The following is a 27,561-nucleotide window of genomic DNA, read 5'->3' on the forward strand; positions in this document are numbered from 1 at the left end:
ACCGGCTCCGGCTGGCTGCACCTCGCCGCACCCTGTACCGGTACACAGGGTGACGTCTCGCCCGCGAGTCGAGGCCCGTCTTGGACACCCCGCGCACCGTGGGGACGGACCACCACCACGCGCCAGACCGCGGTACCTTGTACAGCCCCGCCGACAGTCCGACGACGAGCAGCTGCTCCGCCTGTGCTGTCACGGGAAGAGCCTCACAACAACTCTCTCCCCTCTTTCCCAAGCCCAACGTCCGGCATCCGACAATGGGCTTTATAAATACATTTTAAACATTTTCTCGTTATCCTGCGTTCCTTCTATTGGTGGCCACTTTTCTCGGGACTGAGAAAAGGGGGAATTCTTCTTCAGCTGGTTGGAATGCCTCTCGAAACCTTTGCCAAAACAGCTTGAAATTTTGCCACACTTGCCAAACTTTGCGCCACCATTTTTATTTTTATATTTTCGTGATGGAGGATCCAGCACATATTCCTCCGCAGGAGGAGGGGCACATGCCCGCCGAGTCCGAGAAGGCACCCGGCGGCACCAACTCTTCGCAGTTCTTTGTGCAAGCGCGCGAGAACACCCTCGTCAAGTTTGTACTTTACGAAACCAAGCCCGTACTCCCCCCCCGATTGTTTTGTCATTTATTAAAATTTTGGCCTGAGGGTGTACACCTCCGTCACAATACCATTTATTTATATATTCATTTATTTATGTTTATTTTTTTGTAATGAAGATGGAAAAAGTGAAGGGAGTTTTCCTGACGCGAAGCGGTTTGAACAGCGCTACTATCTCGTGGGCAGCAACCGACAAAAGACGTGCTTCAAGGTGCTCAAGATCGACCGCACACTGCCCCATGACCTCGCCTTCATGGAGGACCCCGAGGTGCCCTCTCCAACGAACGCGTTGTGCTCTTTGTCTTATGCGTCGTGTGCGGCCGGCCTGGTGGTCTGCACTGTGATAACCACACCACACCACATCACCACATCACCACTCGCTCATTCGTCGGGCCGTGTGTCGCGCGCTCGGGCTCAGGTCTACTCGCGCGCCGAGATTCAGCAGCTGTTGGAGATGATCGAGCACGGCAACAAGGCCTCCGGAGGCATGAAGAAGACCTGCGTCGCCTTTGGCGTGTTGGGTCCGTCGCATGTGTGTGTGGTGTGTGTGTGTGTCTTGCGAGTTGCGTGTCGTGTATGGCGTGGTGATGCATGCCACCTGTTCAACATGGTCTGATTGTCGCGCAATGGTGGTGGTAACGACGACTGCAGGATTCATTCGATTCATGCAGGGCTACTACATGCTCCTGATCTCGCGCAAGAGCAAGGTGGGCGCCATTGGCAGCCACTTCGTGTACTCTATCGACGACACCATCTACGTGCCCATCCCCCACCCGAGCTACAAGCTGAACAACAACCCCAACGAAGAGATGCGGTATCGCTCGATCGCCCGCCCTCCCTTCTTCTGTGCATTCCATCCAACATGTCGATACTTTGATAGTAACATTGCGTGGTGTTGTGTGCAACAGTTACAAGGGGCTCTTTTTCGGAATGGACGTGACCAAGTTCTACTTCTCCTACACTTACGACATCACTCACACCCTCCAACACAACATGACTTGCCGATGGTACCGCTCCCATTTGACACGACACGACACGACACGACACGACCAACGACCAACGACACGGCACACACGCTACCCGGGCTTGATTAGCGGGTAACTGAAACTAACGAACTAACGACGCGGTCGGGTGCAGGAAGAGCACCGGACCCTCGTTCAACGCGCGGTTCATGTGGAACAACTACCTCCTCAAGCCCCTGCGCAAGAGCAACGTGTCCTCCCAGTGGATCCTGCCCGTGATCCACGGCTACTTCAACCAGACCAGTACGTCGTCTCCGCTCTTCTATCTCTCCCTCTCGCTTTCGCTTTCGGTCTCTCCTTGGCCTTGTCTGGTCCTCACTCTCGCGGTCGCGTGTACAGAGTACTCCGTGTTCGGGCGCACGGTGAGCTTGACCCTGCTCTCGCGACGATCGCGCTACTTTGCCGGCGCGCGGTTCCTCAAGCGCGGCGTCACCGAGGATGGCAAGGTGGCCAACGACGTCGAGTCCGAACAGATCCTCCACGAGGCACGCACTCGCGCTTTCCACTCCACTCCACTTTACTCCACTTCACCCACACCCACTCAGACACCTCTTCATCATCAATTCCGCCTCGGTGTGCGCCATCTTATAACATCGAGAAAACGTGATATTTTTTTCCCCCGCGAGTGCAGGTGAGTGCGGGGAACAAGAGCTTCCGCAACTTCTCGTCGTTCGTGCAGATCCGGGGCAGCATCCCGCTCTTCTGGTCGCAGGACACCACCGGCATGCACCCCAAACCACCCATCATCGGTACCCCTCCTTCTCTCGTGCTGTCGTGTGCGTGTCATGTCGTGTGCGATGGTGCGTGTGCGTGTGCGTGTCGTGCTGTGCCTCATTCGCCACGTGGTGCAATTGCAGTTCAACGAGTGGACCCGTACTACAATGCCACGATCCTCCACTTCGAGGACCTCTTCCGCCGCTACTCGTCCCCCGTCGTCATCGTGAACCTGGTCAAGGCGCAGGAGAAGAAGCCGCGAGAAACGATCCTCCTGAAGGAATTCGGCGCCGCCATCGACTTTCTGAACAATCTCCTCCCGCCCGAGCACCGCATCGTCTACTACGCCTGGGACTTCCACAAAGCCGCCAAGAGGTATTTCTATTCATTTCCGTTTATTTATCATTTTTCCCCACTTATCTGATTTAAATCTTTAAACAAAATTATTATTATATACTATAATTTATTAACCACATGTGCGTGATCTCTCCAGCAAGCAGCAGAATCCGAACGAGCCCGATGCCATTTCGTACCTCAACGGCCTCTTCAGCAGGTGCCTCTCCAAGGTGGGCTTCTTCCACAGCGGCAAGCACTTCAAGGAGTACGACCATCACTGCTCCTCATCCTCTTCACTACTGAGATAGAGTAGAATTATTTAAATTGTTCATTATCATTCACGTCGCTGACTTGTCGTGACGTGGGAGTGCAGTGGCGAGGAGACGGGACGAACGCAGAGTGGCGTGGTGCGCACCAACTGCATCGACTCGCTCGACCGAACAAACGCCGCACAGTTCGTGCTGGCCAAGTGCGCGCTCGGCTATCAGGTACGTGTGGCCCTGCGCTCACTTGCACACAACACAACACAACACGCAATTCAACCGACCGACGACAATGACTGCAGCTGCACGCGATGGGCATGCGAGACATCCCCGAAGTGGACTTTGATGAAGAGATCGTGGTGCTCCTCATGGCCATGTACCAGGACATGGGCAACCACATCGCCCTCCAGTACGCCGGCTCCCACCTGGTGCGTACGCCACCACCATGCCCCATGTCGACAGCAAGCGCGTGATTGGTTGAGATGCAGCACCTTCGGGCGCCAATCGGGTTACTGAAGCCAGTTTTTGTTTGTTCGGCCAATCCTCGAATCGTGCGACCAACAGGTGAACACGATGCAGACCTACAGCATCAACAACGCGCACAACATCGCCTCGCACTCGCGTGACCTTCTGGTGACGATCAAGCGCTACTACTCCAACTCGTTCACCGACGCCGAGAAGCAGGACTCCATCAACCTGTTCCTGGGCAACTACATCCCCTGGATACAGGCCCCGCGCGACGGCCTCCACCTCTGGGAGCTCGAGTCCGACTACTACCTCCACAACCGCAAGTGCGGCGAAAACATCCTCCTCGCGTACCTACACCCCCCTAACGACACGACACGACACGACACGACCGTTGCATGGCATGGGCCAATCCCGGCGATTGATGTTCTGTTTTCGATCGAAACGCAGAGCCACGCCCTGGTGGCGAAAGCCGATCGAGGACTTCAAGCGGGGCGTGGACAAGGTCGGGCAGCAGGCCGCAGAGGCCGACGACAGCCGGACCTCGTCGTCGTCGTCGCAAAAGAAACGAGAGGAGGAGGAAGAGGCCAAGAAGCGAGAGACGACGGAGACGGAGATCGACGACCCCGAGGCTGGCGACGCCTCGAGCAGCAGCAGCGACGGCGAGGCGCCCAACAAACAGAAGAAGAAAAAGAAGAAGACCTGGGAGGGCAAGGGCGGAAGCTTCGAGGACTTCTATCGGGTTCGCCCGCACACGCCCTCTCTTCTTTGTTGCGTGTGATTGTGTCGTGTTGTGTCGCGTGCCGTGTCGTGTCGTGCGTCATCGAGCTCATGTTTGTGGGGTCCACAACCGCTGTAGGTGCACACCATCACACTGTTTGACAAGGAGCTCTCCTTCAACTTCAACGAGGCCGAGCTCTCGGAGAGCTCTCAGCTCCAGCTCCAGCAGCAGGTACGAACCGTGCGCATCGACACAAGCAACCTGGGTCGCCATGGCGAAACTGATCGCAATGATGATGGTCGTGGTTGTGGAGGAGCAGAAGGGCGCGAGCAATGCGGGCGAGCTTCAGCAAAAGGTACCGCAGAAGCAGAGGGTGACGCTCAAGACCTTCATGGACCAGAACAACCCGCCCGGCGCCCAGTACATGTACGAATGACCCTCCCCCCCCCAAGCTCTTATTTGTTCTACACGCGCTCGCTTGTGCCGCCGTCCGTCGTGGGTTGTGTGATTCATTTTATTTTATGCTTTTATATTATTCTTCTTATTTTGATGTCTGTCGCCGTCGAACAGCAACGGAATGAAGCGGTGGCTGAGCTGGTGGGCGCAGAGCCGCGACCCCAAGAACAACAAGGACTCCCGCGAGTCCTCCGCCCGAGAAAAGGTGATGTGCGGTGTAGTACGATTCATTGTTTTTGATCGATCATCTCACTCATCATCCCCGTGTGTGTCGTGTGTCATTCAGACCTCTGGGTTTAACAAGCGCCAAGAAAGCCGGAGCAGGGAGGTGGTCAACGACTACGGCATCTCCATCCGACAGGACCCGCGCGAGGTCGGATTCTACAAGAAGTGCGCCGCTTCCTCTCATCTTTTTTTTTTTTTCAATGCACGTGCGTGTGCGTGTGTGCGGTGGTTGGTGCGTGTGCGTGTGCGTCTTGGCCTGACGGTGTCTGTCGGCTTGTCACACGACCGGTCACTACACAAGGTATGTGGACATGAACCAACTGTCGACGGCGACTGAAGGCACCGAGGACGTGGCCAAGCCGGAGGACCCCGACCACACGATGGACGCCCAGATCTACCGCGACTACATCGGCGTACGCCACCCCCCCCCCAACCACAGCTCTGAATGTGGCACCACTCTGCGTTGTGTTCGCTCACACGACACACGACACACGACACACGACACACGACACACGACACACGACACACGACACACGACACACGACACACGACACACGACACACGACACACGACACACGACACACGACACACGACACCACACACACACACACATCGGGCGTACATGCATGTGCAGGCGAAGGACGACCCGGGCCGCTTCATCTGCTGCTCCCGGCCCAACCTCTCCTACGAAGCTTTCCTCGCCCAGGACTTCTCTCACTACGCCCCCTCCCCACAGGTACCCGCGCCACCCCTTCGCTCTTCTCCGCGCTTTGTTCTTTCTTTCTTTCACTTCTGACCCATTGTGTGAGCAGGACGCGACCATCTACGCCAACGCGTGCGAGACCAGTTTTGACTCAGTGGGGGCCTACGCCGCTTACTCCGCACACTCGCATGCTCGTGTGGCTTCGCCCCACCACGAGTGAGGTGGTACAGCCCTCATTCGCGATCGCCACTCCTTTTTCTCTTCTTGGAAGGCCCCCTGGTATCGCGTCGTTTTCTCCTACGTTCTTGGCCACGGTCCTCGGCGCGGGCCGTTGGTGGCGGACAACTTCTTGGGATTACGCCCGTGGGCCGTTGGTCCCCTTTTTTCCTGAATTCGTGCGGTCGCACATCACCCCGACCGACAAAAGAAAAGACACCCGACACTCCACGCCCCGCAAATCCATCTTTTCTTCGCCACTTTCGAGCCACCACAACCCCCTCCTTCCTCTCCAGCCAACACAACACAGACCATGGCCTACCAACAGCCTCACACCCCCGGCGGCTACCCGCCCGCCGCTGGCTATCCCGGCGCCGTCGGTGCGCCTGGCGGCGGCTACCCTGGCGCCCCCGGCGCTGGCTATGGTGCGCCTGGTGGCGGCTACCCGGGCGCCCCCGGTGGCTACCCTGGTGGCGGCTACCCGCCCGCCGCTGGCGGCTACCCCCCTGGCGCTGCCTACCCCCCGCCCCCGGCCACGCTGCGGGCTACCCCCCTGCCGCTGGCGGCTTCGGCCTCTCGACGCCCACCTACGGCGCGCCGAGCCATGGCGCCCCCCCTACATCGTGCCCGATTGGCAAGGATCCGCACAAGGCCCAGAAGAAGCTCGACAAGGAGAAGCACAAGCTCGAGAAGAAGACCCACAAGGCCGAGCACAAGGCCCAGAAGAAGGCCCACAAGTACGGCGCCTGCCCATCAACCACCGCTCCCGCCCACGGCACTGCCCCCGGGCTGGGGATGGGCCAGCCCGCCTACGGCGCCTACCCCCCTGGCCCTGCCTACGGTGCCCCTGGCCATGGCGCGCCCTACTACCCGCCCGGCCCTGGCGCCCCCGGTGGCTACCCTGGCGCTGGACCCTCGTACGGCGCCCCCGGTGCCTTCCCCCCTCATGGCGCGGCGGCCTCCTTCTCGCAGACCACGACCACCGTCACCACGGGACCCGTGGGCGGCCCGCCCCCTGCCCACGGCGGCGCCCCTCTCGGCCAGCCCTCCTACGGCGCCCCTGGTGCCCACGGCTCCCCTGCCTATGGCGCCCCGCCTGCTCACGGCGCGCCCTCGTTCGGCTCCAGCGCCCCGCCCCCTGGCGGTGCCCCTCACCGCCCTTAATGGAAGGGAAGTAAACACCATCTACTTCCTCTCATCTTCACCCACACACCTCAGGGTGTAGGATGCCGCGGCTCATATGTACAGTGCTCAATTGAATAATACTCCCTTGTGCCATTACAACGCATCACCCATCTTTCCCGTGCGGGAAAAGCGTCATGTCTGAAAAAGAAAAAAAGAGAAAAAAGAAAGCTTGATAAGCAAAAACGCAACGCAACGCGGAAGAGGCAGATTAGACTCACACCGACCTTCGTCTGCTAATGTTCAGCAGTATGTGCTCCCTTCTGCCCTCAACGCCTTGCCACGTACTCTAGAATATTGATGGATGGATGGATGGATGGATGGAATGCACAGCCTGGTTTGGTACCACGGGCAGTGCGGTGGCGGCGGTGGGGGAAGCCTGGGTCGGGGTGAAGGAGGCGGCCGGCGGGCTGACCGAGAAGATGTCGAGCCTCGACGGCGTGGCCGCCACCCTCCAGCAGGCCCTCCTCCTCGACGAGCCTAGCGCGCCGCCCGTCCTCCCGCCGTGGGACGACGTCGGCCCCGAAGCCGACGCCCTGCCCGACGCCTCTCGCCTCGCCCTCCGGTCCCAACTCATGCGCCTCGCCAAGGCACTCTGCACACATTGATTGTGTCGTGTTGCGTGTGTCGTGCGTCGTGCGTGTGTCGTGTGTTGTGTGTGTCGTGCGTGTGTCGTGCGTGTCGTGTGTGTTGCGCTCACGCTCGTGCGGGACAGAACAAGCGCAACTTCACGGAGGGCCTGCCGGAGGGCCAGGAGTTCGAGTTCCGGATGGAGGACCACCTGCACGTGGCCGAGGCGGCGGTGGCGGCCGACCCGCAGCTGCGCTCCATCCGCTTCCACCTGGTGCCCCAATAGTACCCCACCCACCCGCCCGCCCGCCCACCCGTCCACCCACCCGTCCACCCACCGCTGGCCGTGCAATGCCGCACATTCCTCGCTTGGTCTGACAACTCACATCGTCGTCGTCGTCGTCATCGCACGGGTGTGTGTCCATCGTTGGCGCCAGCGTGGGCGAGATCGAGTTCTGGCGCAACTACTTCTGGCGCATCAGGCTCATCCGGCAGGCGCACGGCCTCCCCGCCCTGTTCCCGCTCCGACCGCCCACGCCGCCGCCCCCGACTTCGCCTTCGTCATCGTCAACGGCGGCGGAAGAGGGCAACAAGAACGGCGCCTCGTCTACGACGGCCTCGGGCTCGCCAGGCCAGCCCTCCGACGATTACGACGACAGCGACGGTACGCGAATGCCCGCTCTCTCTCACCTCACCCACTTCGCCTCCCTGGACCAGGGCTCGTCCTAGAAGTCGAGCTATACGGCACACGACACGACACGACACACGACGCACCCACGACACACACAATGTCTGATGTGAACCACTCTCGGCTTCGGTGCGCGCAGATGAGGCCGCGTTTTTGGCCGAGTTGGAGGCGATGGAGAAGGAGCACACGTCCAGCCTGGTCGTCGCCGCTTCGCCGGTGTTGCCTGCGGCGCTGCCGTTGCTGGCTACGCCCACCGCCTCCGCCACGGCGGTCATGCCACCGGAAACGGGCGACGCGATCCGCAACAACAGTGATGACGGCGGCAGCTGCAGCAGTGGTGTCGTGGCCGCCGAGGGCGTGCCTACACCGGTTGCCGGCGCCGGTGTTGATGCGTCGGAGGAGTACTCGATCGAGGCCGGCGATGACGACGACGAGGAGTGGGAGAAAGAGCTCGAACTCGAGCTGCGAGCCGAACTCGGCGGGCTGGACTCGCCATGAACCCGTTGGCCGACCGACACCTTGTCGGGCTGCCTGTAAGTACTAAATCCATTTCTGGTGTTGTGGCGCCTTGATCCATCACGGCCGCGCACACACTCTCTACGGGACCCCACGTCTCTTGTATTCTCTTCCTCCACACACGATCGGCAAACATGGCGCCATTACAGGTCGTCGTACTGCACAGCCCGCCGGCTTGAAGACTCGCCTGAGTCCGCCTCCAGCCCTGGGCTGCCCTCGGGCGATCGGTCGCCTGCCATGCACCCCCCCCCAATCACGCGCGCACAGGTGAGCAGAAGCAAGGCAGGCCCAGGCCAGGGCGGCGTACGTTGGGGCGGGTTGCCGGGCTGAGGCGGGACGAGGGAGGGGGAAGAGGCGGATGGTGGAGGGGCGGAGTAGGGCTGCTGCTGCTGCTGCGGGGTGGGCGGGAAGGGCACCGGCGTCGACTCGCCCCGAAGGGAGGCCAGGCCGTAGGGCGGCTCTCGCTCCCGATCCCGCGGCATGTACCCGCCGCCGCCGCCTCCTCCGCTCCCGTAGTCCGAGCCATCGGGAGGACCGCCTCGGTAGTAGTCGTCGCCACCACCGCCATGGCCTGCACCATCATCACCACCACCACCATCACCACCACCACCATCAGATCGACGCAATCACGGTGACAATGGGTGGCATCACGGTCATCGCCACAGCCGCTGAGGCGAGGGGAGCGCACCGTCGTCTCGCGGGGGGTAAGGGCGGCGTTCGCCCCAGGGCCGGCGTTGCCAGGGGGGCCGGGCCACCCTCGCCCGATCGACGCGCACGCGGGAGCCGTTGAGGATTTCGCCGTTCATGCCCAGGATCGACGCCTGACACGCGTCGGGCGTCCTGAACTTGATGAACCCGAAGCTGCAGGCCGAGGAGACGAAGACGACGACGAAGAAGAGGTGAGCCGCCACGCACGACAGCGCGAGGAAAGAAGAAAAAGACAAAAGATTGGTGTGTCGTGTCGTGTCGTGTCGTGTGTACTTCTTGTTGCTGATGAGGCGGATGGCGTCAATGGGGCCGAAGCGGGAGAACACTCGCTCGAGGTCCCGCTCCTCGACGTCGTCGGCGAGGCCGCCCACGAAGATGGTGGTGGGGTAGTAGTCGCCATCCACGGGCTCCTGCACTCATGTGAGCGCACGGGTGCCGGACTCGTCAACAAACCACACACACGACACACACACGACACACACGTGTGTGCGGGCAAGAAGACAGACACACGCAGCACGTTGGCTAGGTCAACTGCGCCGTACCTCGAGGTGGCCCCGAGAGTAGCCTCTGAGCAGCACGCAGCAGGCGTGAGAAAGAAAAGTGGGAGCACCACCGTGGGTGCGTGATGATCGATGGCACGAGTGATGATGAGTGAAGGGCAAGAGAAGAAGACGAAGGAGAAGAAGAGTATGTGGCGAGGAGGCAGTGGTGGTACCCTGCATAGGGGGCGTAGTAGGGAGCCGGCTGCTCCTCGGTGGGCCTTCCTTCGTCTCCGGAGGTCTGCAATGCGCGTGCATACGCCATGCCATGCCATGGGTGGGTCAGAACTGCCGGAGCGCATCTATGCACGTGGCGGCGGCGGCGGCGCGCTGGGAAGGAAATGGAGACGACGACGAGGAGGAGGTGCGTACGCGTCGCTTCTTGGCGGGCTTCTCCTCCGGCGCCAGAGGGTTCTCCTGTGCAACGCACGACACGACACGACACGCGCGATACACGTTGGCAACCACGGACACCACCACCGCTGCCCGCCCTTGTGTGCCGCACGTGTCGTGTGTGTCATGCGCGCGCTCGTGTGTCGTGTCGTGCCTTTATTTCGTCGAGCTTCCGCTGTAGCTTGGCCGGTCGCTTGAAGCCCGTGTCCTTTGTCTCTCCCGCCAGCGGTGCCGCCGCCAGCGACGCCTGCGCATCCCACACCCGCCCGCGCACACGCGCGTAAACACCCAGCCACCGGCAATCAGACGACACACGACACACGACACGACACACGACGACACACGACGGCGGCGGGGGCGTGTACGCGGGCCTGCTTGGTGGCGTCGCCCAGAGTGCCGCTGGAGTCGCGTCGTGAGGTGGCGAGCGACGGGGCGGGCGCGTTGGCGCCGGCCGACTGCTTGCCGCTGCCGCTGCCGGCAGAGTCGGGCCTGGGCCGCGGGTTGAGGGCGAGGGCCTTCTTGCGCTGCCGGTGGAGCTCGTAGGCCTCCTTGAGCAGCTGCTCCTTGGGCCACGCCTTGGGTTCCCCCACTGCTGTCCCCTTTCGGCCACTGCTACTTGTTCGTCCCATTATTGCGTGGGCACAATCTCACGTCTCGTCTGGATTGCTTTTGGCAAAGGCAAATCGATTCTCTACTCGTACAGCTGATGGAAGGGGGTGGCGAATGTGATGGATGCACGCGCTGTGTGATCAAAAGGGAAACAAAAGAATTCAAAGGAAAGCTGGAGAGGAAAAGCAACATTTATTGTTGTGCGAAGCATGAAGCGCACCACAGCAATCCGTCGAGTACGCCTCGTGTCTTCTTTGATCCCCTCTGCGCACGCAGGAATTGCAAGTTCTAATCGTTCGACTGCATAATCGCCTGCGCGGGTTGTGCAATCGTGCAGTGGCACGGAGGTCTGTACGCAGCCCATCCTCCTTCCTTTGCCAACCGTCCCGACATTGAGTACGGGAACAAGAGTACGCACCACACCCGCCTCCCTCCTCTCCGACCCCCCCCCCCATCACCATCTCACCTGACCTTGCCGCGGTCCTCCAGTCATCTTGGGCAGCGAGGTGTTGGGGCGGCTGGGAGGGCTCGTGGAAGAGGCCAGCCCTCTGCTCTTCCAGGTGGCCAGCTTCTCCTCCCCCAGTACGCTTGCCCCTCGCGTCACTGCAGTGGCTCTCGCTCATCAAGCACCACCACCCATCATCGATGCTGCAACGTTGCTTACCCGCGCGCGTGCGGTGTCGTGCGGCTCGACTACGTGCAGTGCTCACGGCCTTTGCTGGGGTGGCCGACTTCACTGCGCCCCACAGTTCGGTGGTGGTTCTCCCGCGCTGGGTAACGCTACGCGCCCGTCGTGCCCCCCGCCAGGTGTTGGATGGACTGTGTGCACTCACGCGCAACGTGATCGGTTGGCGCACGCACAGATGATGGACAGCCTCGAGCTGAAGGACGGAGACGAAGTGCGAATCAACTTGGCCGCGCCGCCGCTGCCTCAAGGTTCGACCCCACGGTAAGGGCTTGGCGCGCGCGTTCTCCTGTCTGCCTTCACGCGCGCCTAACCTGCAATCGCACATGCATGCACAATGCTCCTGTCCGGTGGTCATGGAATCAACGACATGTGTGTGTTGTGTTGTGTTGTGTTGTGTTGTGTTGTGTTGTGTTGTGTTGTGTTGTGTTGTGTGTGGTGTGAAGGCACGTTCGTGCGCCTGCGACCAAGCGACGGCGCGTGGGGCGCTCTCGAGAATCCCAAGGCCGTGTACGTGTGGAGTGGCCTCATCATCGGCCTGTGCATTCGCGCTGCGCAGCCGAAGCATTCCAATTGACATTCTGGAACGTGTTTTCCTTCCTTTCCTCGCGCGCCAGGCTGGAGGAACACCTCTCCTACCATTACTGCAGTCTCACGCAAGGTATTCCACCATCAACACCCAATGGAATGCGCTATCACACGACTCAGTCTAATGTGGTATAAATGCGTGCAGGCACGGACGTGTGGATTCGGTGGCAGGACGTCGTTCACCGGCTGCATGTGGAAGAGTGCCAGCCGGCCGAATCCATTCAAATCGTCGAAGTGCGGCTCGAAGTCGACCTGCTGCCCGCTCCCCACTCCGGTCGAGAGGCAGACGTACGCGCAGCCGCCATACATCACACCCGCGACCCTTTTCGCTTGATTCCCGCTCGATGCGGCCCATGTCTTGTTCCCTTCATCACTAACCCCCCCCCGGCGATTTCCCGCAACTACAGCGCGTGTGCGACTTGCAACTGGACAGCCCGCACGAAGCCACAGTAGAGGCCAACCACTACACGCACTTTCGATTTGCGCCGCCTGACTCGCTTGATCGGATGGACCTGCGGGTCGTGGTGGTACGGTGATTCACTCTGCGCCCTTTGATACCCACAACGACGTACGCGCGGTGGTCGTACAGGTTTCACTTACACGCCGTATCGGGTGCTGCCAGGAGGGTATTGAGGGAGACCCGGACGTGTACGCGAGTCTCGTGAGCAAGCAGCCCACCCTGGCGGATCACGAGTGGATGGCCGCCGACACGGGGAGCGTGCAGCTGACGATACCACCCAGCAGCGACAACGGACGGTAATGCGAACACACACACACACACACACACACACTTCCACCAGTGAGTGTACACGTCGCTCGACTGATGCACCAAACCCTGGACTGGCATTGGTTGGCATCAGACGAGGGGTGGTCTACGTCGGCGTCAACGGATACAAGGCCCCCGCACGGTTCCGCATCACGATCACTGCACACCCTCGTACCGCCTTCTCTGATGCGTTGCCCTCTTATCTCCACCAGTCCTCTTGTGCCCAACCACTTCTTTTGCTGCTGCTGCTGCAGATCAGGAGCCATCCGGGCTGCCAGATGAAACTGCAGCGAGCGAGGCGAAGCGCTGTTCCAATTGGTACACCTACCTCACTTAGGCTCAGCCTGTGTTGCTATCGCCCACACTCACACGCACACGCATCGCCACACCGGTGCTAGCCTTCGGTGCGTGCCACCGGAAAGCTTTGAGCGGCACGAGGCCTTCTGTCAGCGCGCCAACTACCGCTGCACCGTGCCCGGGTGCGGTCAGGTATGGCGTGTGTTCCCTTCCCTTCCCGCCTCGCCCATTGAGCCCATTCACTTAGCCATGTGTGCCTCCCCCGTATGCGCAGGTGATGCCTCTCGGGGAGATGGCCAAGCACGCTGACCTGCGACACTCACCCGTACGCGATTCGCCCATACAACTACTCCCTCCGCGCTGCACTCACCTCCACCACTTTCCGTACCCAATTGTTGTGTGTAGCTGGCGTGCATGTGCGGCGCCGAGCTGGCACTCGATGACTTGCGAACGCACAAGCGACGCGAATGTCCGCAGCGGTAAGCACTGCTCTTGCCTCTCCAGAAGGTCCTTCTCGTTGCTGTGATTGCACAATCACGTGGCTTGATCGCCTAGTCGGCCTTCTTTAGGTTGGTGGCGTGCTTCTTTTGCGAGAACGACTTCACCGCTGAAATCTTGCCTGATCACTCCGTGCGATGCGGGGCCTCCACCGCTCCGTGCCCCGTGTGCAGCGTTCGGTTCACCCTCGCCAGTACCATCACCATTCCACCCTCTTCGCTTTCGTTCGCTCGCTTGGTACTCACCCGATCCCCGTCCATCAGGTCTCCCCGCCCACACCGAGACACAAGGCGCAGCTGGGCAGCAAACAGGAATGTGACGTATTTACGCGCATTCCTTAGATGGAATGCGAACAATGGTTCAAATAGCGAAACATTCGCCGGGAAAAGGGAAGCAGGCAGAGGTGCGAGTTCGGGAGACGAGGAGACATGTTCCAGGAGCCGGCACTTCAAAAGGATGCGCGATTGCGTGAGGGCGCACAAACACCAACGCCACGTCGCGCAAACGGAAAGCGAAGCCTACTCGCCGTGAGCGATCGCCCCCCTGCCCGACTTCACTTCTATCTGGCTCTTCTTCCTCCTCTCTACCTGCAGCATAACGCACAGCAGATTATATAGAGCCACCATGTCAAAGGACAAGAAGGTAGCCAAGGAAGTAGCGCAACTCACTAGTACGTTTAGCCCGCTCTGCTCGCCGTTCTGTGGCTCTGCTTGCTCTGTAGAGGCGCTGACAACTCTTGCCTACCAGGTGCCGACAAGGACGAGCTGGTGGAGGTGGGCTTGTTCTACGCCCTGTGCATTGCCGCCCAGCAAGGAAACACCGACAAGGCACGACCCTTCCAAATCCCTTCTCTTCACCATCCATGCGGATAGCTTATGTGCCCTGCCTCCTCTACTGAAGTGCAGGTGGAGTATTGGGTGGACAAGGGTGCCGACGTGACGGGTGCTGACTATGATAAGCGTACGCCCCTACACATTGCTGCTGCAGACGGGCACCTCAAGGTCGTCAAGTTCCTCGTGCGGAAGGGGGCCAGCGTCAACGCGGAGGACAGGTGTGCAACCGACTGCGCTCCTCGACTTCCCTACTCGCCTCCACACCACTGGTGTGCTGACGCAGTCTTGTGTTACCTCCAGGTTTGGCGGCACGCCCATGTCCGACGCCATCCGAGGGAGGCACTACGACATCATGAACTACCTGCAGGGCAAGGGCGGCGAAAGGCCCGAGATGGAAGTTGACGCTCTCGTCACCAAGCTCCTCACCGCCGCGGCTGCTGGCGACGTGAAGAAAGTCAAGGAAGCCCTCGACGACGGCGCTAACGTCAACGGCGCGGTATGACCCTCACAACTCCTCCACTTGATCGCACCACGTGCGCGTAGTTCACTCACATGGGAGTGCGTCGCTTTCTTCTCCAGGACTACGACAAGCGAACCCCAATGCATGTGGCTGCCTCTGAGGGCAAGCTCGAGGTGTTGAAGCTGCTCGTCTCCAAGGGCGGTGACGTCAACCCGGAGGACAGATGGCAGAGGACCCCGCTCAGCGATGCCCTAGAACACCGGCACCAAGAGGTGCGAATGCAAACACGAGTTCTTCGGCGTCGGCTCGGTTACGAGATAGGTGTGCACTGCCTTACCTGCACGCTTTGCCTACGTTGGTTCGCAGGTGGTCGCATATCTCGAGTCGGTGGGCGCCCGCGCCAAGCTGAAGGTGACCGACATCATCTCGCAGCTCTGCAATGCGGCGGCCAAGGGAGACTTGGCTGTGATCGAGAAGCTGATCAACATGGGCCTCGACCCGAACACTTCCGTACCGCTCCCAACACCCTGCGTACTAGCAGTCTCTCCACGCATCGGCTCATCTCTTGTATGCTCGCGACCCGCAGGATTACGACGGCCGAACTGCTCTTCACATCTCCGCTGCCGAGGGCCACCTCAAGCTGGTGCAGTACCTGGTGGCCGAGGGAGCCAAGGTCAACATCACCGATCGATGGAGGGAGACTCCGCTGTCCGACGCTCTGCGTCATGGACACGACGATGTGGCCACGTTCCTGAAGGGCAAGGGAGGAGTACGTGGCCCCTTTTCTCTCGCTTTTGCAGAGGAGAGCTAACACTATAGTACCGACTGCAGAAGCTGAAGAACACCAAGAACGCCAAGCCCTTCAAGTTCGTCAAGGAAGAGCCGCAAGACGGTGGCGAATACTTTGTTTCGCAGAAGAAGCCCTCCAAGCCGAGAGGCAGCAGGACCAGGTACCTTCCCCTCCCTCCCTCTCGCTCGAGTGATGCCGCTACCGGTAGGGCGAGCTCACGCTGCTTCTGCCGCGCCTCTCTTCTGCAGCCCTCGCAACTCAGGCGAGTGCATCATGTCCTAAGGCCGCAGCCCATTCCCGTTTTTTCATTCCACCACTTGTACATGGCGGCTCCTCCCTCCTCGACTTCACTCACCCCTTCCACCGGCACCCCCCCCCAAACAACGACACCAAGTTTCCAATAGAAACCGGACGCAGTTTTTGAACGTCTCTCTTTTGAACGTCTTGTATCTCTCTCGTGAAACTGTTACCAGTTGGTTGGTCTGTGGGGAGTGTGGTGGTACATGGGTGGCTCAAAGGGGCGAACACAGCAGATCCTTCCTTCATAGCGGTGGTGGTGGTGGTGATGATGACGGCGGTGGGCCGAGCAGGTCGGCAGCGATTCGTTTCCACTCGTCGCGCACCTGGCCCAGCTCTGGCGCTGCGCCCAGGCCCTCCCCTGCGCACACAGAGAGCTTGAGTGAGTCCGCGCTCCCGTAAAGAGAAGAGAAGAGAAGAGAAGAGAAGAGGAGGTGTAGGTACCGGAGGCGAGGACCTGGGAGATGTCGTCCCGGTTGTCGTAGGCCAGCTTGCCCAGGCAGTGCCGCGTGTCGCTCTCACTGCCATCGAGCGTGTCCTCGTCGCCTCGCTGCACCTCGTCGGTCCCAATCGTCTGCACGCGCGGCGGAATGTAGCAGCAGCAGCAGCAGTAGTCATTTATGAGGGTGTCCGCGCACACAGTGAAAAAGGAGGCGGTACCGAAAGGAGGCGGAGATAGTCGCGCACGGGAGCTTCGTTCTCAGCCAGGAACGGATTGAAGGGGATCATGTAGGTCTCTTTCATGCCGAACGACAGCCCGTTCGCCAGCTGATCGATTCCTCAATGGTCAGATGTTGTCTGGGCAACGATCGTGTGCATGTGTGTGTGGGCGGTGGTGGTGGACCAACCTGCTGCAAAACTTTGGAGACGAGGACCAGCGCTCGCTTGGCGGGCTGCGTCAGGATGCCGTCGTCTGCACAGGTACGTAGGCGTGAGCATGACGCGCCACCACTACCAAAACACGATCGCCGTGGTGGAAACACGACGACGATGATGGCAGTGATGGCGATGCGGTGGGTGAGTCCGGGGGGGAAAGGGTACCGACGAGGGCGAACCCCTCAGGCGCGAGCAGGGCCGGGCACAGGAAGCGCAGGAAAAAGTACCCTTCAGAGAGAGCAGAGAGAGTACAGAGAGAGCAGATCCCGCCCATCAAACCAACCGTAAACAAGAGATCAGACTGGCGCCTGGAGTTATGTGGGGGGGAGGGGCTGGTACCGCCCACGACGGAGGTGATGGCGTCGGGGTACTTGGCGGACACCACGTGGGCCAGCTCCTGGCAGATCTCCCGGATCGACCTGCGACGGGGCAGTGGTGGTGGTGCATTGGATATGGATGGATGGATGGATGGATGGATGGATGGATGGATGGATGGATGGATGGGCATCAATCAATCGAACGGAGGTGATCGATGGAAGGAGGGGGGGTGATTGGGGGGGAGTACATGGGGCAGTAGTGGATGGAGGTGCGGAGGGCGTGGAGGACCTGCGACGCCACGAACAGGACGTTCTGGGTGTTCTGGGCCAGATCGACCACCACGCCCGGGCCTTCCGATTCCTCGAGCGCGTGGGATTCACCTGTTTCATCGCACGCACGTGTGAATATTCCGAATGCGCATCCCACAAGGAGACACCAGTAGAAACATCACCAGCCACGACCACCACCACCAGCCACCACCAGCCACCACCACCTGCTCCATCGGCCAGGAAAGGTATGGGAGGAGAAGGGCACGTACCTCGAAGTTGGTTTCGGTGGCGATCTCACACACCTGCGCCACGATGGGGTGCAGCACGCGTCGCAGGTACCTGGATACGATAAGATGTGTTATGATGTGATACGTTCACGTACCACGGTTGATGCATCCCACCATCCACCACCGATCAGCCCCAACACGTCAGCCACCAACCAACCAGCCCACACCACCACCGCTCGTCCACACAACAAGGAAAATAAGGAAAACAAGGAAAATGGGGTGGGGGGGCACGTACGATCGGCCGACCAGCTGGAGGTGCTTGGAGAGGAGCGCCGAAAGCATGTTGTTGCTCCGCAGCAGCGTGCCCGGCTCCGCTGGAGGTAAAAAGAAGGGGAAGGGAACGCGTGAGGCCCGGCCCATCAACAACACCACGATGCCGGCGGCGGCAGCATGTGTGTGTGTGCGTGCGTGTGTGCGTGCGTCGTGTGTGTTGTACCGGTGGCGTCGACCTCGGCGCGGATGAGGTGGCCGAAGAGGGCCAGCATGACGCCCCGCCCTGTGAAGTAGTGTACAAATGCCGTCGTCGCCTGGCAGATCCCACAAATAAAAACCCGCCACCATCGACCAATGGCCATTGAGTGACACCACAGCCAGGACCACTTACCACTTACCACCAGCCACCACGACCACCAGCCGCCACCACGAGGAGGAGCAGGCACGTGGGGGCGTACCTGATCCCTGTCCCCTCTCTTTACAACCCCGCTCAGCACGCGCGCCATCACCAGGTCCTCCCGCCCCAACACCTGCATTGGTGACCACCATCCGAGCGCCGCCTGACGTCAGTACACGATGCACGATGCACCCACCCCCCACCCAAACACCTCCGAGTTGCGTTGGTCGGGGGTGGGGGGTCGAGGGGCGCACCTGGAACCATCGGTGGTAGGCGTCGGCGTTGGTCCGACACTCCTCGGCCGACAGCAACCGCTCGCCCTTGCCCGCCGCCATGGCGCCCGCTGCTCCTGCGTCCTTGGCCTCCTTCTTGTTCTTCTTCCAAAAGCCCTTGCGCTCCTTCTCCTTCTTCTTCTCCTGCACCACACGGCACGCACGGCGCACACGACACACACGACACACATGACACACACGACACACACGACACACATGACGTATGCACAGATGGGGCATATCAGACGATGCTGACAAAACTGTAAAATAGGCGGGGCGTGGGTACCTTGTTGTTGTTGTTGTTCTTGGCCGCCTTCCTGTCGGCCTTGTCCGACGATCGGAGGTCGCGCGAGGGCTTGAGCGTGGACGACGTCCCGCCGGTCTTGGCCCGCACCCTGCCACCACACGAATCACACCACGAGTCAGCGCCGCCGATCGACGGAGCGGGTGCAGGGGCGGCGCACCTGACGGACGGGTGTACGCCGAGGCACATGGACATCATGCCGAGGCCGCCGCCACCACTGCCCAGCGAAAACCCGCTGTCCACGCCGTCGCCGTCGCTGCTGTCGTCGTCGCTGCCCACCTGCACGGCCGCCCGCCTCAACTCGCCCATGGACCGCGGCTGGTCCTCCATCGTCTTGGCTTGCACTTAGAAGAAGAAGAAGAAGATCATCAGCTGGCAGCTCTCTATCCATCCAAGCAAGCGGTTGGAAGAGAGGGGGGGGGCAGAGGTGGTACGTTGGATGGGGTCGAAGGGCCGGACGAGGGTCTTGCGCAGGGTGGCCGGGTCGTACGAGCGGCTGCGCCGGTGGCCCGGACGCGGCTTGAGGGTGGGCTTGGCCGACGCCGGCGGGATGGGCGGCGGCAGCCTGCCCCGCGCCGCCGCCGTCGTGCCGGTTGCGGTGCCGGGAGGCGACGCGGCCATCGCGCCACGGCCCACGCCGGGGGCCGCCGACAGCGAGGAGACAAGGGCGGGCCGCTGGTGGTGCGTGACGGGCCGCTCGATCACCGACCCGTAGATGTTGGTGGCGGCGGCGGCGGCGGTAGTGGTGCTCGGCCAAGGCTCCGCATTCTCCTCCGCGTCGCCCGCGTAGCCGCCGCTGCCGCTGCTGCTGTTGTTGTCTGTGTCGGTTGCCGGCGGCAGGGTGGTGCCGGGCTTGGGGGCGGCTCCGACGCCGGGCGCGTGGCGGGGAACCACGGCCGGGCGAGGCGGCACCTGCGCCCGCGTCTTGAAGGGCACCGGCGGAGGCGCGCCCCTCCCGATAGCCGCAAACGAAACGGTGGCGGCGGCCGACGACGAGGAGGACGATGACGCCGAGGAGGAGGAGGAGGAGTCAGCCGGTGTTGTGATCTGTGGGAAGAGCACGGGTGTGCGCAGGAGGGGCGCCGACATGGTGCTCGCGGGGTCGGCGGCGGCGAGAGCGATAGGAGCGGCGGCGGCGAGGGGGTGATGGTGGGGAGGGGTGCTGGGGCGCCCCGGCGGGGTGATGGTGGACAGCGCGGGCGAGGAGCGGGAGACGGGAGACGCCCGCGAGAGCTGGGGACGCGGCGGAACCGGAATGCGGGAGTCCGCCGGCCCCACGCGGCCCGGCGAAATGGAGGGCCCAGCCCGCGCCGCCGTCGCTGGCGCCGATGACGATGACGATGCCGACGATGGTGGCGGCGCGCCGCCTCCGTCCGGCTGGACGGGCACTCCGTGAGGGACCGCCACCGACACCGGCGGCGGCGGCGCAGAGGAGGCGATGTGGGGAGGAAGGCTCGGCTGAGAGAGCGCTGCGGCTGCCGATGCCCGCGGCGGCTGCGTGGCCTCCGCAAGAGAGGGCGAGGGCACGAAGGGCACACCGGGGTCCGCGAGCACGGCGGCCCCTGCAGAGCCCGACCTCCCGCCCGTGCCGTACCCGGCTGCTGGCCGCGGCCAACACACAACTCAGTCATTATTTTCTTGTATTATATAACTGATTATTATGATTATTTATAATTTAAAATGAAATAATTGAATTAATAACAAGAGTGGGAGGCAGATACACCACGGCATTCCTGAACTACGGAAAAGTGAAAAGCGACAAAAAGAGCGAAGGGGAGAACGAAGAGGAACGAGAGAGAGAACAAAAGGGCAGGGAGGAAGGAGCTGAACGCACCTCGAGGAGGCACGCGAGGGGGCACGGCCGGCCGGCCGGCGGCGAAAGGAGAGGGGCCAGACGAGGTGGTGGTGGCAGGGAGGGGCGCCCCCGACGGAGACACGCCAGCTTCGTCGCCGGCTGACGCGGCGCGCATGCGAGGGGGCGGGGCTGGAGGGGGCGGCCGTGTTCGTGGTACGGGCGGGCGGGCCGTGGCCTCCATCTTCTTCACACAAAGGCGCGACCGCCAAGGTTGTAGTGTGCCTTTCTTTTGAATTTGTTCCCTTGTGCGATGTCCCGTAATTAGTGGCTGTTGGGTTGCTTGATTGCTCCGGCATGCCAACCACGCGATCGACCGGAAATTAGCAAGGAAAAGAAGAAGAAAAAAGATGCAGATAAAAGATGAAGATGCAGAGGAGCGCCACGGCACCACTGCAGCTGCTCCGGAGCAGCTCGTCCGGCGCATCACCGGCATTTGGTGCGCGCTGGCCCACCACCACGACCACCACCAGGTCCGCGGCCCGCTGCTCTTTCTTCTGCGGGCTGCCGCGGCCGACGGGCCTGCTGCTGCCATTTCGCGCCGCCTCCTCTACCGTCGAGGTCCGCACTCCTTTCCTTTCCGTTGTGGTGCGCGAGCCCGCCCTATATACCTATATGCGTGGTAGGACTCGCGTGCATGCATTCGTCATCATCGTCATCATCGTCGGCATCGTCGTGGTCGTGGCGTAGGTGGAGAAGGGCGGCGGCCGCGGAGGCAGGGGGCGCGGGCGAAGCGGGAAGGGCAGGCGCGGCGGCGAGGGCGGTGGTACGAAGGAGAAGCAGGCGGCGGCGGGCGTGTTTTCGATGAAGCAGGCGCGCGGGGTGGAGGACGTGGAGGCGCTGCGTGGGCTGCTGCAGGAGCACTACCACGACGTGCCGGTGCCGGTGCGCGAGAAGCGCCAGCAGCGCACCATCCCCTTCGAAGAGGAGCGGCAGCGCCTCGCCTTCAGGCAACGCATCGGACCTGCCGGTCACGAGGTGCACCCCGTCCCCTCCCACCTATCGCTTCCTCACTTGTTGCGTGTGCCGTGCGGCGTATCGTATTGTTGTGTGGTCGTGGTCGTGGTCGCGGTCGTGGTGGGGTGTGTGTGGTGTGTGGTGTGTGGTGCGCACCACCCTGCTGGCCATTCACGCATTTCTTGACCTGCACGCGTGCAGATCCTGGCCGGCCAGAAGAGCATCGTGAGTGCGGGCGACCACTTCCGCTTCTCGTGCACGGCCTGCGGCAAGTACGCCCCCTCCCCTCTTTCCCGCCCTCCCACGCGACATGTGCCTTCAGCCCCGCCTACCCGTCGTGGATGCGTGTACGGTACAATCGGCCTCTCACGCTGCTCGCGATCGTGCACATGGTGGCGGCGGTGGCGGTGGTTGTGGGGTGATGCTTCTTCATTTTCGGGCCAGGTGCTGCACGCGATCGTTCTCGGAGCACGTGGTGCTCGACCCGCACGACCTGTACCTCCTGTCACGCGCGCCCAGTCTCGCGCCACTGCTCGCCCACGTCGACGTATAATACCCCGCCTCCTGCCCCCCAATCACCGTCTTGCCGTTGCTGACGTCCGCCCACCACGACCACCCATCACCACCGCGGCCACCACATGGTGTGCGCATCAGGCCGATCCGGAGTCCGGCGGCGAAAAGCTACGGCCGAGGCGGACCTCGCAGCTGCTGTCGCGCTACGCCCACGCGTTCAGCCAGGAGATGGGCCTCTACGCCACCCGCCACGGCGAGGAGGTACAGGCCCCCGTCCTGATGCTGCGCGGCCGACGCGCCGACTTTGCCGCGGCGAGCAGCACCACCGCCGGCGGCGGCGACGACAACGACGAGGGCCGAGCGGGCCACGGCGAACGAGACGGGACGACCGCCGCGACAAAGTCACCGCGTGGCAAAGCCACCGCCGCCAAGCAAGGCTGGTGTCACTTTGCCTACCCGGAGACAGCGGGGGCCAGCGGGGGCGCCCCCATCCGCTCCTTCGCTGAGTACATCCAGCTGCGCGCGGAAGGCAAGGTCACCGACGCCGGTACGCACACTGCGCAGCGCCCCCCCCCCTCCCTCCACCCAACACTCGTCCGACCGCCCACTGACCGACTGCACCACGTTTGTGTGTTGCGTATCGTATCGTATCGCATCGCATCGTGACATGTGCGTCCCCTGGGGGCAGACATGCAGGGCCGGGTGCGGTGCGGGCTGGGTCCTGAGCACATGCCCTTCGCCTGCAGCAGCTTCCCCCTGGGTGAGCTCTGGACCAGCTCCGTCAAAACGAGTGCGTGCCCCCCCTCCTCCTCCAACAATCTCTTTGGCATGATGGCGTGTGCTGATGCGCGCCGGGGGGGGGTGATGCAGAGCATGGGGCCTCCGAAGCGAAGCGTAAGATCCGCTTCTACTGGCTGGACCAGCTGAACTGCGAGGGCGTCGACCACCCGGCGGCCGAGCAGCGTCGCGTGGAGGACTATGTCCGCGACAACCGCACCGATGAGCGCCTCGGCGAGTGGGAGTGGTTCAAGGACCTGGTGGGCGACCTCGGGCAAAGGAAGCTCGACGACAGGCTCCTCGAGAGGTGCACACACGGCATACACAGGATACGCACGACACACCACCACCACATTCTGAACCCAAATCGGTGTCGTGCCGTGCCTTGCAGAGACCCGAGCGGCTGGGCGGCCAACGTGTTCTTCAGCATCCTGCACGCCATTTGGTACGACTTCGATTCGTTCGAAGATCAGGCCGACAGCCCGGCGGGTACTTCGACCCCCCCCCATCTGCCCAACCGCCATCCACCGCACACGCGCTGACACGCGTTCCACCAATCCCGGTTTTTTGGGGGCCAAACAAAAAAGGCGACGGGGCGGGCGAGTGGGCGCGCCTCAAGGAGCGGATGCAGGAGCGGACCGAGCGGGCAGTGGCCGACCTGGAGCGGTTTTGCCTGGCGGGCTCGTGGTCGCCGCCCTCGTCGCCGGCGGAGGCGGCCCGCGCGGAGGAGCTCTTCGAGCAGAGCTTCCACTCGTTCCTGGGCAAGATGGTACACGACGCCATCCTCACGCCCGACGCACTCGCCCTCGCCCTCGAGCAGCGACACAGCCTCGACGCTCAGGGCGACGACGACAATGACGACGCCTCTGATGCCGACCTCGACGACCACGATGACGAAGATGAACAAGACGACGACGACGACGACGACCCGGATCTGTCGAGTGGCGAGGACGAGGAGGAAGAGTACGAGGACGAGGTGCCTCGGCGCTGACCATCGATCATTGAGCCAAGAATAAATGCTTTTTTTGTTTTTTTCCCTTTTTAACCAAAACCCACACGGGGCAATGCTGCGTCGCAGTGCGTGGCTGGCGGTGGGCCAGATGCGGGCCACCAACGACGTGGAGGCCAACCTGCGCCAGTGTGCACAACTGGTCCACCAGGCCTCCCTCCGTCGCTGCTCCCTCCTCTGCCTGCCCGAAGGTGATCACCCCCCCCCTACTCCAAAAAAAGATAACCTTCGCTCTTTGTTGGCGTGGCTGCCCCTTCGCTCATAAATTGGCAGCGTTCGACTTCATGGGGGAGGCGCCGGGGGAGGCCATGTCGGTGGCCGAGCCGCTCGACGGACCCCTCATGTCGCGCTACCGCGACCTTGCGCGCTCCCACGGTGCACGCCCTTGCCCCCTCCGCCCGCTCCCCGCCCGCCCGCTACTCACTCTTTGTGGCCTCACGCGTCCACCACGAGCTCTCAATACAGACATCTGGCTCTCGCTCGGCGGCTTCCACGAGAAGGTGCGCGCGCGCTCTCTCTCTCTCTCTCTCTCGTCTCCCGTCTTCGGCGCCAAGCGCCAAAGATCTCTCGGCGACCAAACACCAACGCCTCCATTCTCGTCGGCGTGCGCTCTCCCTTGGCCACTCACTCGGTGGGTTGGTGAGAGCAGATCGAGGGGGACGATACGCACCTGTACAACGCCCACGTGGTGGTGGACAACGAGGGCGAGATCCGGGCCGTCTACCGCAAGATTCATCTCTTCGACGTCTCCATCCCCAACGGTGCGTGTACAAGCATTGTCCACCCATTGCAGCACTGCGTGTGCTGAGTGGTGTGCGGGTGCGGCGATCGCGTGTCTCCTCCGCAGGACCCGTCTTGAAGGAGAGCAACGGCACGCGATCAGGATCTTCCCTCACCGCACTCGATTCACCGGGTATGCATGCTGCTGTCATCATCTCCACCACCACCACCACCGTCAAGAGGGCGTCGGGAGAAACACTCACATTTGGTTGACGATCCGTCCAACCCTCATGGACAAGTGGGCACGCTGGGCCTGTCGGTGTGCTACGACCTGCGGTTCAGCGAGCTCTACCTGGCCTACCGCCAGCATGCCGAGGCTGATGTGCTCCTGGTGCCGTCTGCCTTCACCGCCACTACGGGGCGTGCCCACTGGCTGCCGCTGCTACGCGCACGAGCCATCGAGACCCAATGGTGCGTCCCGTTCGCTTCTCTCTGGTGAGACACGACCACGCTCACACCCTCGTGCTCGTTCGACCTCGACACAGCTACGTGGCTGCCGCGGCACAAGTGGGCAGGCACAACGCCAAGCGCGAGTCGTATGGCCACGCGTGCATCATCGATCCGTGGGTACGCCCTCCTCAGCTTCCCTGCCGACCACCAGACGTCAGACCAATTCCTCAACCGGCCCCTCTGCGGTCGCAGGGTGAGGTGGTGGCCAGCTGCGGGGAGAAGGAGCTGGGCATCGCCGTGGCCGAGGTGGACCTGGCCTACATGGACCAGATTCGCACCAACATGCCCGTCTTCACCCACCGACGCAGCGACGTCTATGGCGCCATTCTGCCCGGCCAGCCAGCGACGGCCAGTGAAGTCGAGGTGTTGGCGACAACGCGCCGTGCGTGAACAGGTGGTGGAAGTCGTTGTCGGCACAACGCGACGATCTGGGGTGGAGCTGGCTCCGCAATTTCCCGCGAAATGGACACTCAGCGCCTCCCAATGAGCACCCACAGCACCCGTTCGTCTTTTTTCTTCTTGGCCTCGCGAGAAATTGGACAAACAAACGGCCTCCTACAGCAGCGACGACTACTTCCCTCTACCTTTCAATCTCTTCGACGAGACCAACGACCACCATCCTCTGCTGTTTGTAAAAGCATCACCCCCTTGCAACCTCTTGCAAAGGCGACTCTACGTCTCTTTGCCCCCCCCCCCACATCCAAGAGCAGAGAGTAGCGAGTAGCATCTCTCCTCTGCCACCTTCCCACCTGGCCTCTCCACATCGAATGCACCAAGGATCTACCACAGCGACTTCGCAGCTTGCCACCTTCCCGCCCAGTTGTTGCTGCCGGCCCTCTTCCCCTACAATAATAGTACCTGCCCCGAGTAATAGTGGACCCCATCGACATTGGCACTACTAAGGGCTACTACGCGACCACCGACCAAAAAAACCCTCGACAATCAATTCCTAGAAGCTCGACCTCGCAACAACTTCTAGCATGAAGTACCTCGAAGTACCCAGCCTATCCCATCTTTCAACCCTTTTGACGGGTTGCGACGCCGGCGATAGCCTCATATACGGCCGTCTCGAGGCCTACACCTGTACGCCCCTCATAACTTTTTTCCTCCCTCACCAAACTGCCGAAAGGGGGGTAGCCGTTTCTTTCTGTTGCCCCCTTGGGGGGGAGGGGTTAAAATTGCTGTGGGCCAAAATGGTTGCCCTGGGCACCTCTGACGCGAGGGGTGTCTTTTTTGTGTTGCCGCGGCTGTACAGGCAAGCGGGCCGGGTCGGACAAAAAGCTGTACAAGGAGCTGAACCAGCAGTACGAAGAGCTCTCCAAGTCGCCAGACTCGCAAGAGGCGCTCTCCACGTCGCCGTTCGGCCCGCTCTCCCTGAGCACCTCCCGGCGGACGTTCATTTCCCTCATCTCCACCCTCAACGCCAGCTTCCCCGACTACGACTTCAGGTCGGTGGCTCCCTCCTCCTCTTTCCAACCACTGCCTCCGATGCACATGTCGCTGCTGCTGACATCCTAGCGAACGGCAACACCTCTCGCTCGCTTGCTTGCGATAACAGTGAGCTCAAGCCGGAGCACTTCCGCAAGGAGCAGAGCCTGCACAACTGCATCAACGACATCAACACGACCCTCACGTCGGTCCTGCCCGAGTCCCAGGCGTTCCTCAGTCGGCTGTGGAACACTCTCGAGGCCGAGATCAAAGTCACCGAGTGCGACCTCTACAGCTACATTCCCGACACGGATTCGGATCCCTTCAGCGAGGAAGGCAACATGTGCGCTTCTTTCTTCTTCGCCGCCTTCTGACTTGCACTCTCCTGGTTCGCTTCTCACCTGCTTGCTGTGTGCAGTTGGTGCTTCAACTACTTCTTCTTCAACAAGAAGCTGCGAAGAGTTGTCTTCTTCACCTGCCGTGCGGCGAGCAAGATTAACGGGCGCGATCCTGCCAGTGGTGACTACGGCTGGAGCGTGGAGGACCAGATCGCCGAGGAGATGGACCTGTAACACCAACCACCAAAGCCCCACCACCCATCACCCACCAGCAGCAGCGGCAGCCACCGTCGAACCGCGATTGTCCTTCGGATTCGAGAATGGAGGCCGAAGAGCGAAGTAGCAAGCCCCCTCCCCCCTTCCCCTCCTCTGTACA

At 61.7% G+C, this 27,561-nt stretch overlaps 10 protein-coding genes across 10 annotated transcripts; 8 read left to right on the top strand and 2 right to left on the bottom strand.

Annotated features, from left to right (window-relative positions):
* Positions 1 to 497: 497 nt before the first annotated feature.
* ACA1_144270 (SacI domain containing protein) lies at positions 498 to 5,660 on the top strand (the record flags this gene model as incomplete). Its single annotated transcript, XM_004353512.1, has 21 exons — positions 498 to 605; positions 772 to 873; positions 1,024 to 1,137; positions 1,277 to 1,419; positions 1,514 to 1,612; positions 1,743 to 1,870; positions 1,967 to 2,073; positions 2,259 to 2,376; positions 2,485 to 2,716; positions 2,835 to 2,942; positions 3,051 to 3,165; positions 3,243 to 3,368; positions 3,505 to 3,755; positions 3,856 to 4,147; positions 4,265 to 4,357; positions 4,446 to 4,552; positions 4,697 to 4,802; positions 4,869 to 4,972; positions 5,109 to 5,220; positions 5,442 to 5,543; positions 5,655 to 5,660. The coding sequence occupies 21 exons, from the start codon at positions 498 to 500 to the stop codon at positions 5,658 to 5,660; spliced, it is 2,673 nt and encodes an 890-aa protein (XP_004353564.1).
* Positions 5,661 to 6,039: 379 nt separating this feature from the next.
* Positions 6,040 to 6,951, top strand: ACA1_144280 (uncharacterized protein; the record flags this gene model as incomplete). The annotated part of the gene is made up of 1 exon (XM_004353513.1): positions 6,040 to 6,951. The coding sequence occupies one exon, from the start codon at positions 6,040 to 6,042 to the stop codon at positions 6,949 to 6,951; it is 912 nt and encodes a 303-aa protein (XP_004353565.1).
* A 379-nt stretch (positions 6,952 to 7,330) lies between these two features.
* ACA1_144290 (BSD domain containing protein) lies at positions 7,331 to 8,664 on the top strand (the record flags this gene model as incomplete). The annotated part of the gene is made up of 4 exons (XM_004353514.1): positions 7,331 to 7,423; positions 7,624 to 7,763; positions 7,916 to 8,142; positions 8,306 to 8,664. The coding sequence occupies 4 exons, from the start codon at positions 7,331 to 7,333 to the stop codon at positions 8,662 to 8,664; spliced, it is 819 nt and encodes a 272-aa protein (XP_004353566.1).
* A 161-nt stretch (positions 8,665 to 8,825) lies between these two features.
* ACA1_144300 (RNA recognition motif domain containing protein) lies at positions 8,826 to 10,951 on the bottom strand (the record flags this gene model as incomplete). Its single annotated transcript, XM_004353515.1, has 9 exons — positions 8,826 to 8,914; positions 8,990 to 9,253; positions 9,371 to 9,543; positions 9,664 to 9,800; positions 9,933 to 9,957; positions 10,106 to 10,170; positions 10,302 to 10,346; positions 10,477 to 10,569; positions 10,688 to 10,951. The coding sequence occupies 9 exons, from the start codon at positions 10,949 to 10,951 to the stop codon at positions 8,826 to 8,828; spliced, it is 1,155 nt and encodes a 384-aa protein (XP_004353567.1).
* Positions 10,952 to 11,140: 189 nt separating this feature from the next.
* Positions 11,141 to 13,750, top strand: ACA1_144310 (ubiquitin fusion degradation protein ufd1 protein; the record flags this gene model as incomplete). Its single annotated transcript, XM_004353516.1, has 15 exons — positions 11,141 to 11,167; positions 11,269 to 11,341; positions 11,421 to 11,513; positions 11,635 to 11,705; positions 11,795 to 11,867; positions 12,063 to 12,126; positions 12,234 to 12,277; positions 12,350 to 12,492; positions 12,612 to 12,731; positions 12,827 to 12,960; positions 13,065 to 13,141; positions 13,225 to 13,288; positions 13,393 to 13,459; positions 13,542 to 13,592; positions 13,673 to 13,750. 15 exons carry the CDS (start codon positions 11,141 to 11,143, stop codon positions 13,748 to 13,750), a joined length of 1,179 nt encoding a protein of 392 aa, XP_004353568.1.
* Positions 13,751 to 14,389: 639 nt separating this feature from the next.
* On the top strand, positions 14,390 to 16,272 carry ACA1_144320 (ankyrin 2,3/unc44, putative; the record flags this gene model as incomplete). Its single annotated transcript, XM_004353517.1, has 9 exons — positions 14,390 to 14,435; positions 14,513 to 14,538; positions 14,671 to 14,816; positions 14,899 to 15,094; positions 15,178 to 15,330; positions 15,425 to 15,568; positions 15,645 to 15,827; positions 15,890 to 16,006; positions 16,111 to 16,272. 9 exons carry the CDS (start codon positions 14,390 to 14,392, stop codon positions 16,270 to 16,272), a joined length of 1,173 nt encoding a protein of 390 aa, XP_004353569.1.
* Positions 16,273 to 16,390: 118 nt separating this feature from the next.
* On the bottom strand, positions 16,391 to 21,117 carry ACA1_144330 (GTPase-activator protein for Ras family GTPase; the record flags this gene model as incomplete). The annotated part of the gene is made up of 15 exons (XM_004353518.1): positions 16,391 to 16,506; positions 16,590 to 16,719; positions 16,806 to 16,913; positions 16,994 to 17,058; positions 17,361 to 17,440; positions 17,587 to 17,660; positions 17,878 to 17,947; positions 18,131 to 18,209; positions 18,332 to 18,422; positions 18,567 to 18,638; positions 18,760 to 18,921; positions 19,064 to 19,172; positions 19,242 to 19,425; positions 19,516 to 20,679; positions 20,916 to 21,117. The coding sequence occupies 15 exons, from the start codon at positions 21,115 to 21,117 to the stop codon at positions 16,391 to 16,393; spliced, it is 2,706 nt and encodes a 901-aa protein (XP_004353570.1).
* A 620-nt stretch (positions 21,118 to 21,737) lies between these two features.
* ACA1_144340 (uncharacterized protein) lies at positions 21,738 to 24,171 on the top strand (the record flags this gene model as incomplete). Its single annotated transcript, XM_004353519.1, has 8 exons — positions 21,738 to 21,911; positions 22,092 to 22,162; positions 22,335 to 22,437; positions 22,545 to 22,950; positions 23,092 to 23,193; positions 23,274 to 23,487; positions 23,572 to 23,669; positions 23,768 to 24,171. The coding sequence occupies 8 exons, from the start codon at positions 21,738 to 21,740 to the stop codon at positions 24,169 to 24,171; spliced, it is 1,572 nt and encodes a 523-aa protein (XP_004353571.1).
* Positions 24,172 to 24,244: 73 nt separating this feature from the next.
* ACA1_144350 lies at positions 24,245 to 25,809 on the top strand (the record flags this gene model as incomplete). Its single annotated transcript, XM_004353520.1, has 8 exons — positions 24,245 to 24,380; positions 24,463 to 24,564; positions 24,655 to 24,689; positions 24,839 to 24,950; positions 25,037 to 25,102; positions 25,152 to 25,380; positions 25,455 to 25,536; positions 25,612 to 25,809. The coding sequence occupies 8 exons, from the start codon at positions 24,245 to 24,247 to the stop codon at positions 25,807 to 25,809; spliced, it is 960 nt and encodes a 319-aa protein (XP_004353572.1).
* Positions 25,810 to 26,399: 590 nt separating this feature from the next.
* ACA1_144360 (repressor of rna polymerase iii transcription, putative) lies at positions 26,400 to 27,419 on the top strand (the record flags this gene model as incomplete). The annotated part of the gene is made up of 4 exons (XM_004353521.1): positions 26,400 to 26,502; positions 26,675 to 26,867; positions 26,978 to 27,190; positions 27,266 to 27,419. The coding sequence occupies 4 exons, from the start codon at positions 26,400 to 26,402 to the stop codon at positions 27,417 to 27,419; spliced, it is 663 nt and encodes a 220-aa protein (XP_004353573.1).
* Positions 27,420 to 27,561: the final 142 nt, after the last annotated feature.

This window comes from Acanthamoeba castellanii (genome assembly GCF_000313135.1).
Source record: "Acanthamoeba castellanii str. Neff unplaced genomic scaffold scf7180000084709, whole genome shotgun sequence".
Lineage (NCBI taxonomy): Eukaryota > Discosea > Longamoebia > Acanthamoebidae > Acanthamoeba > Acanthamoeba castellanii.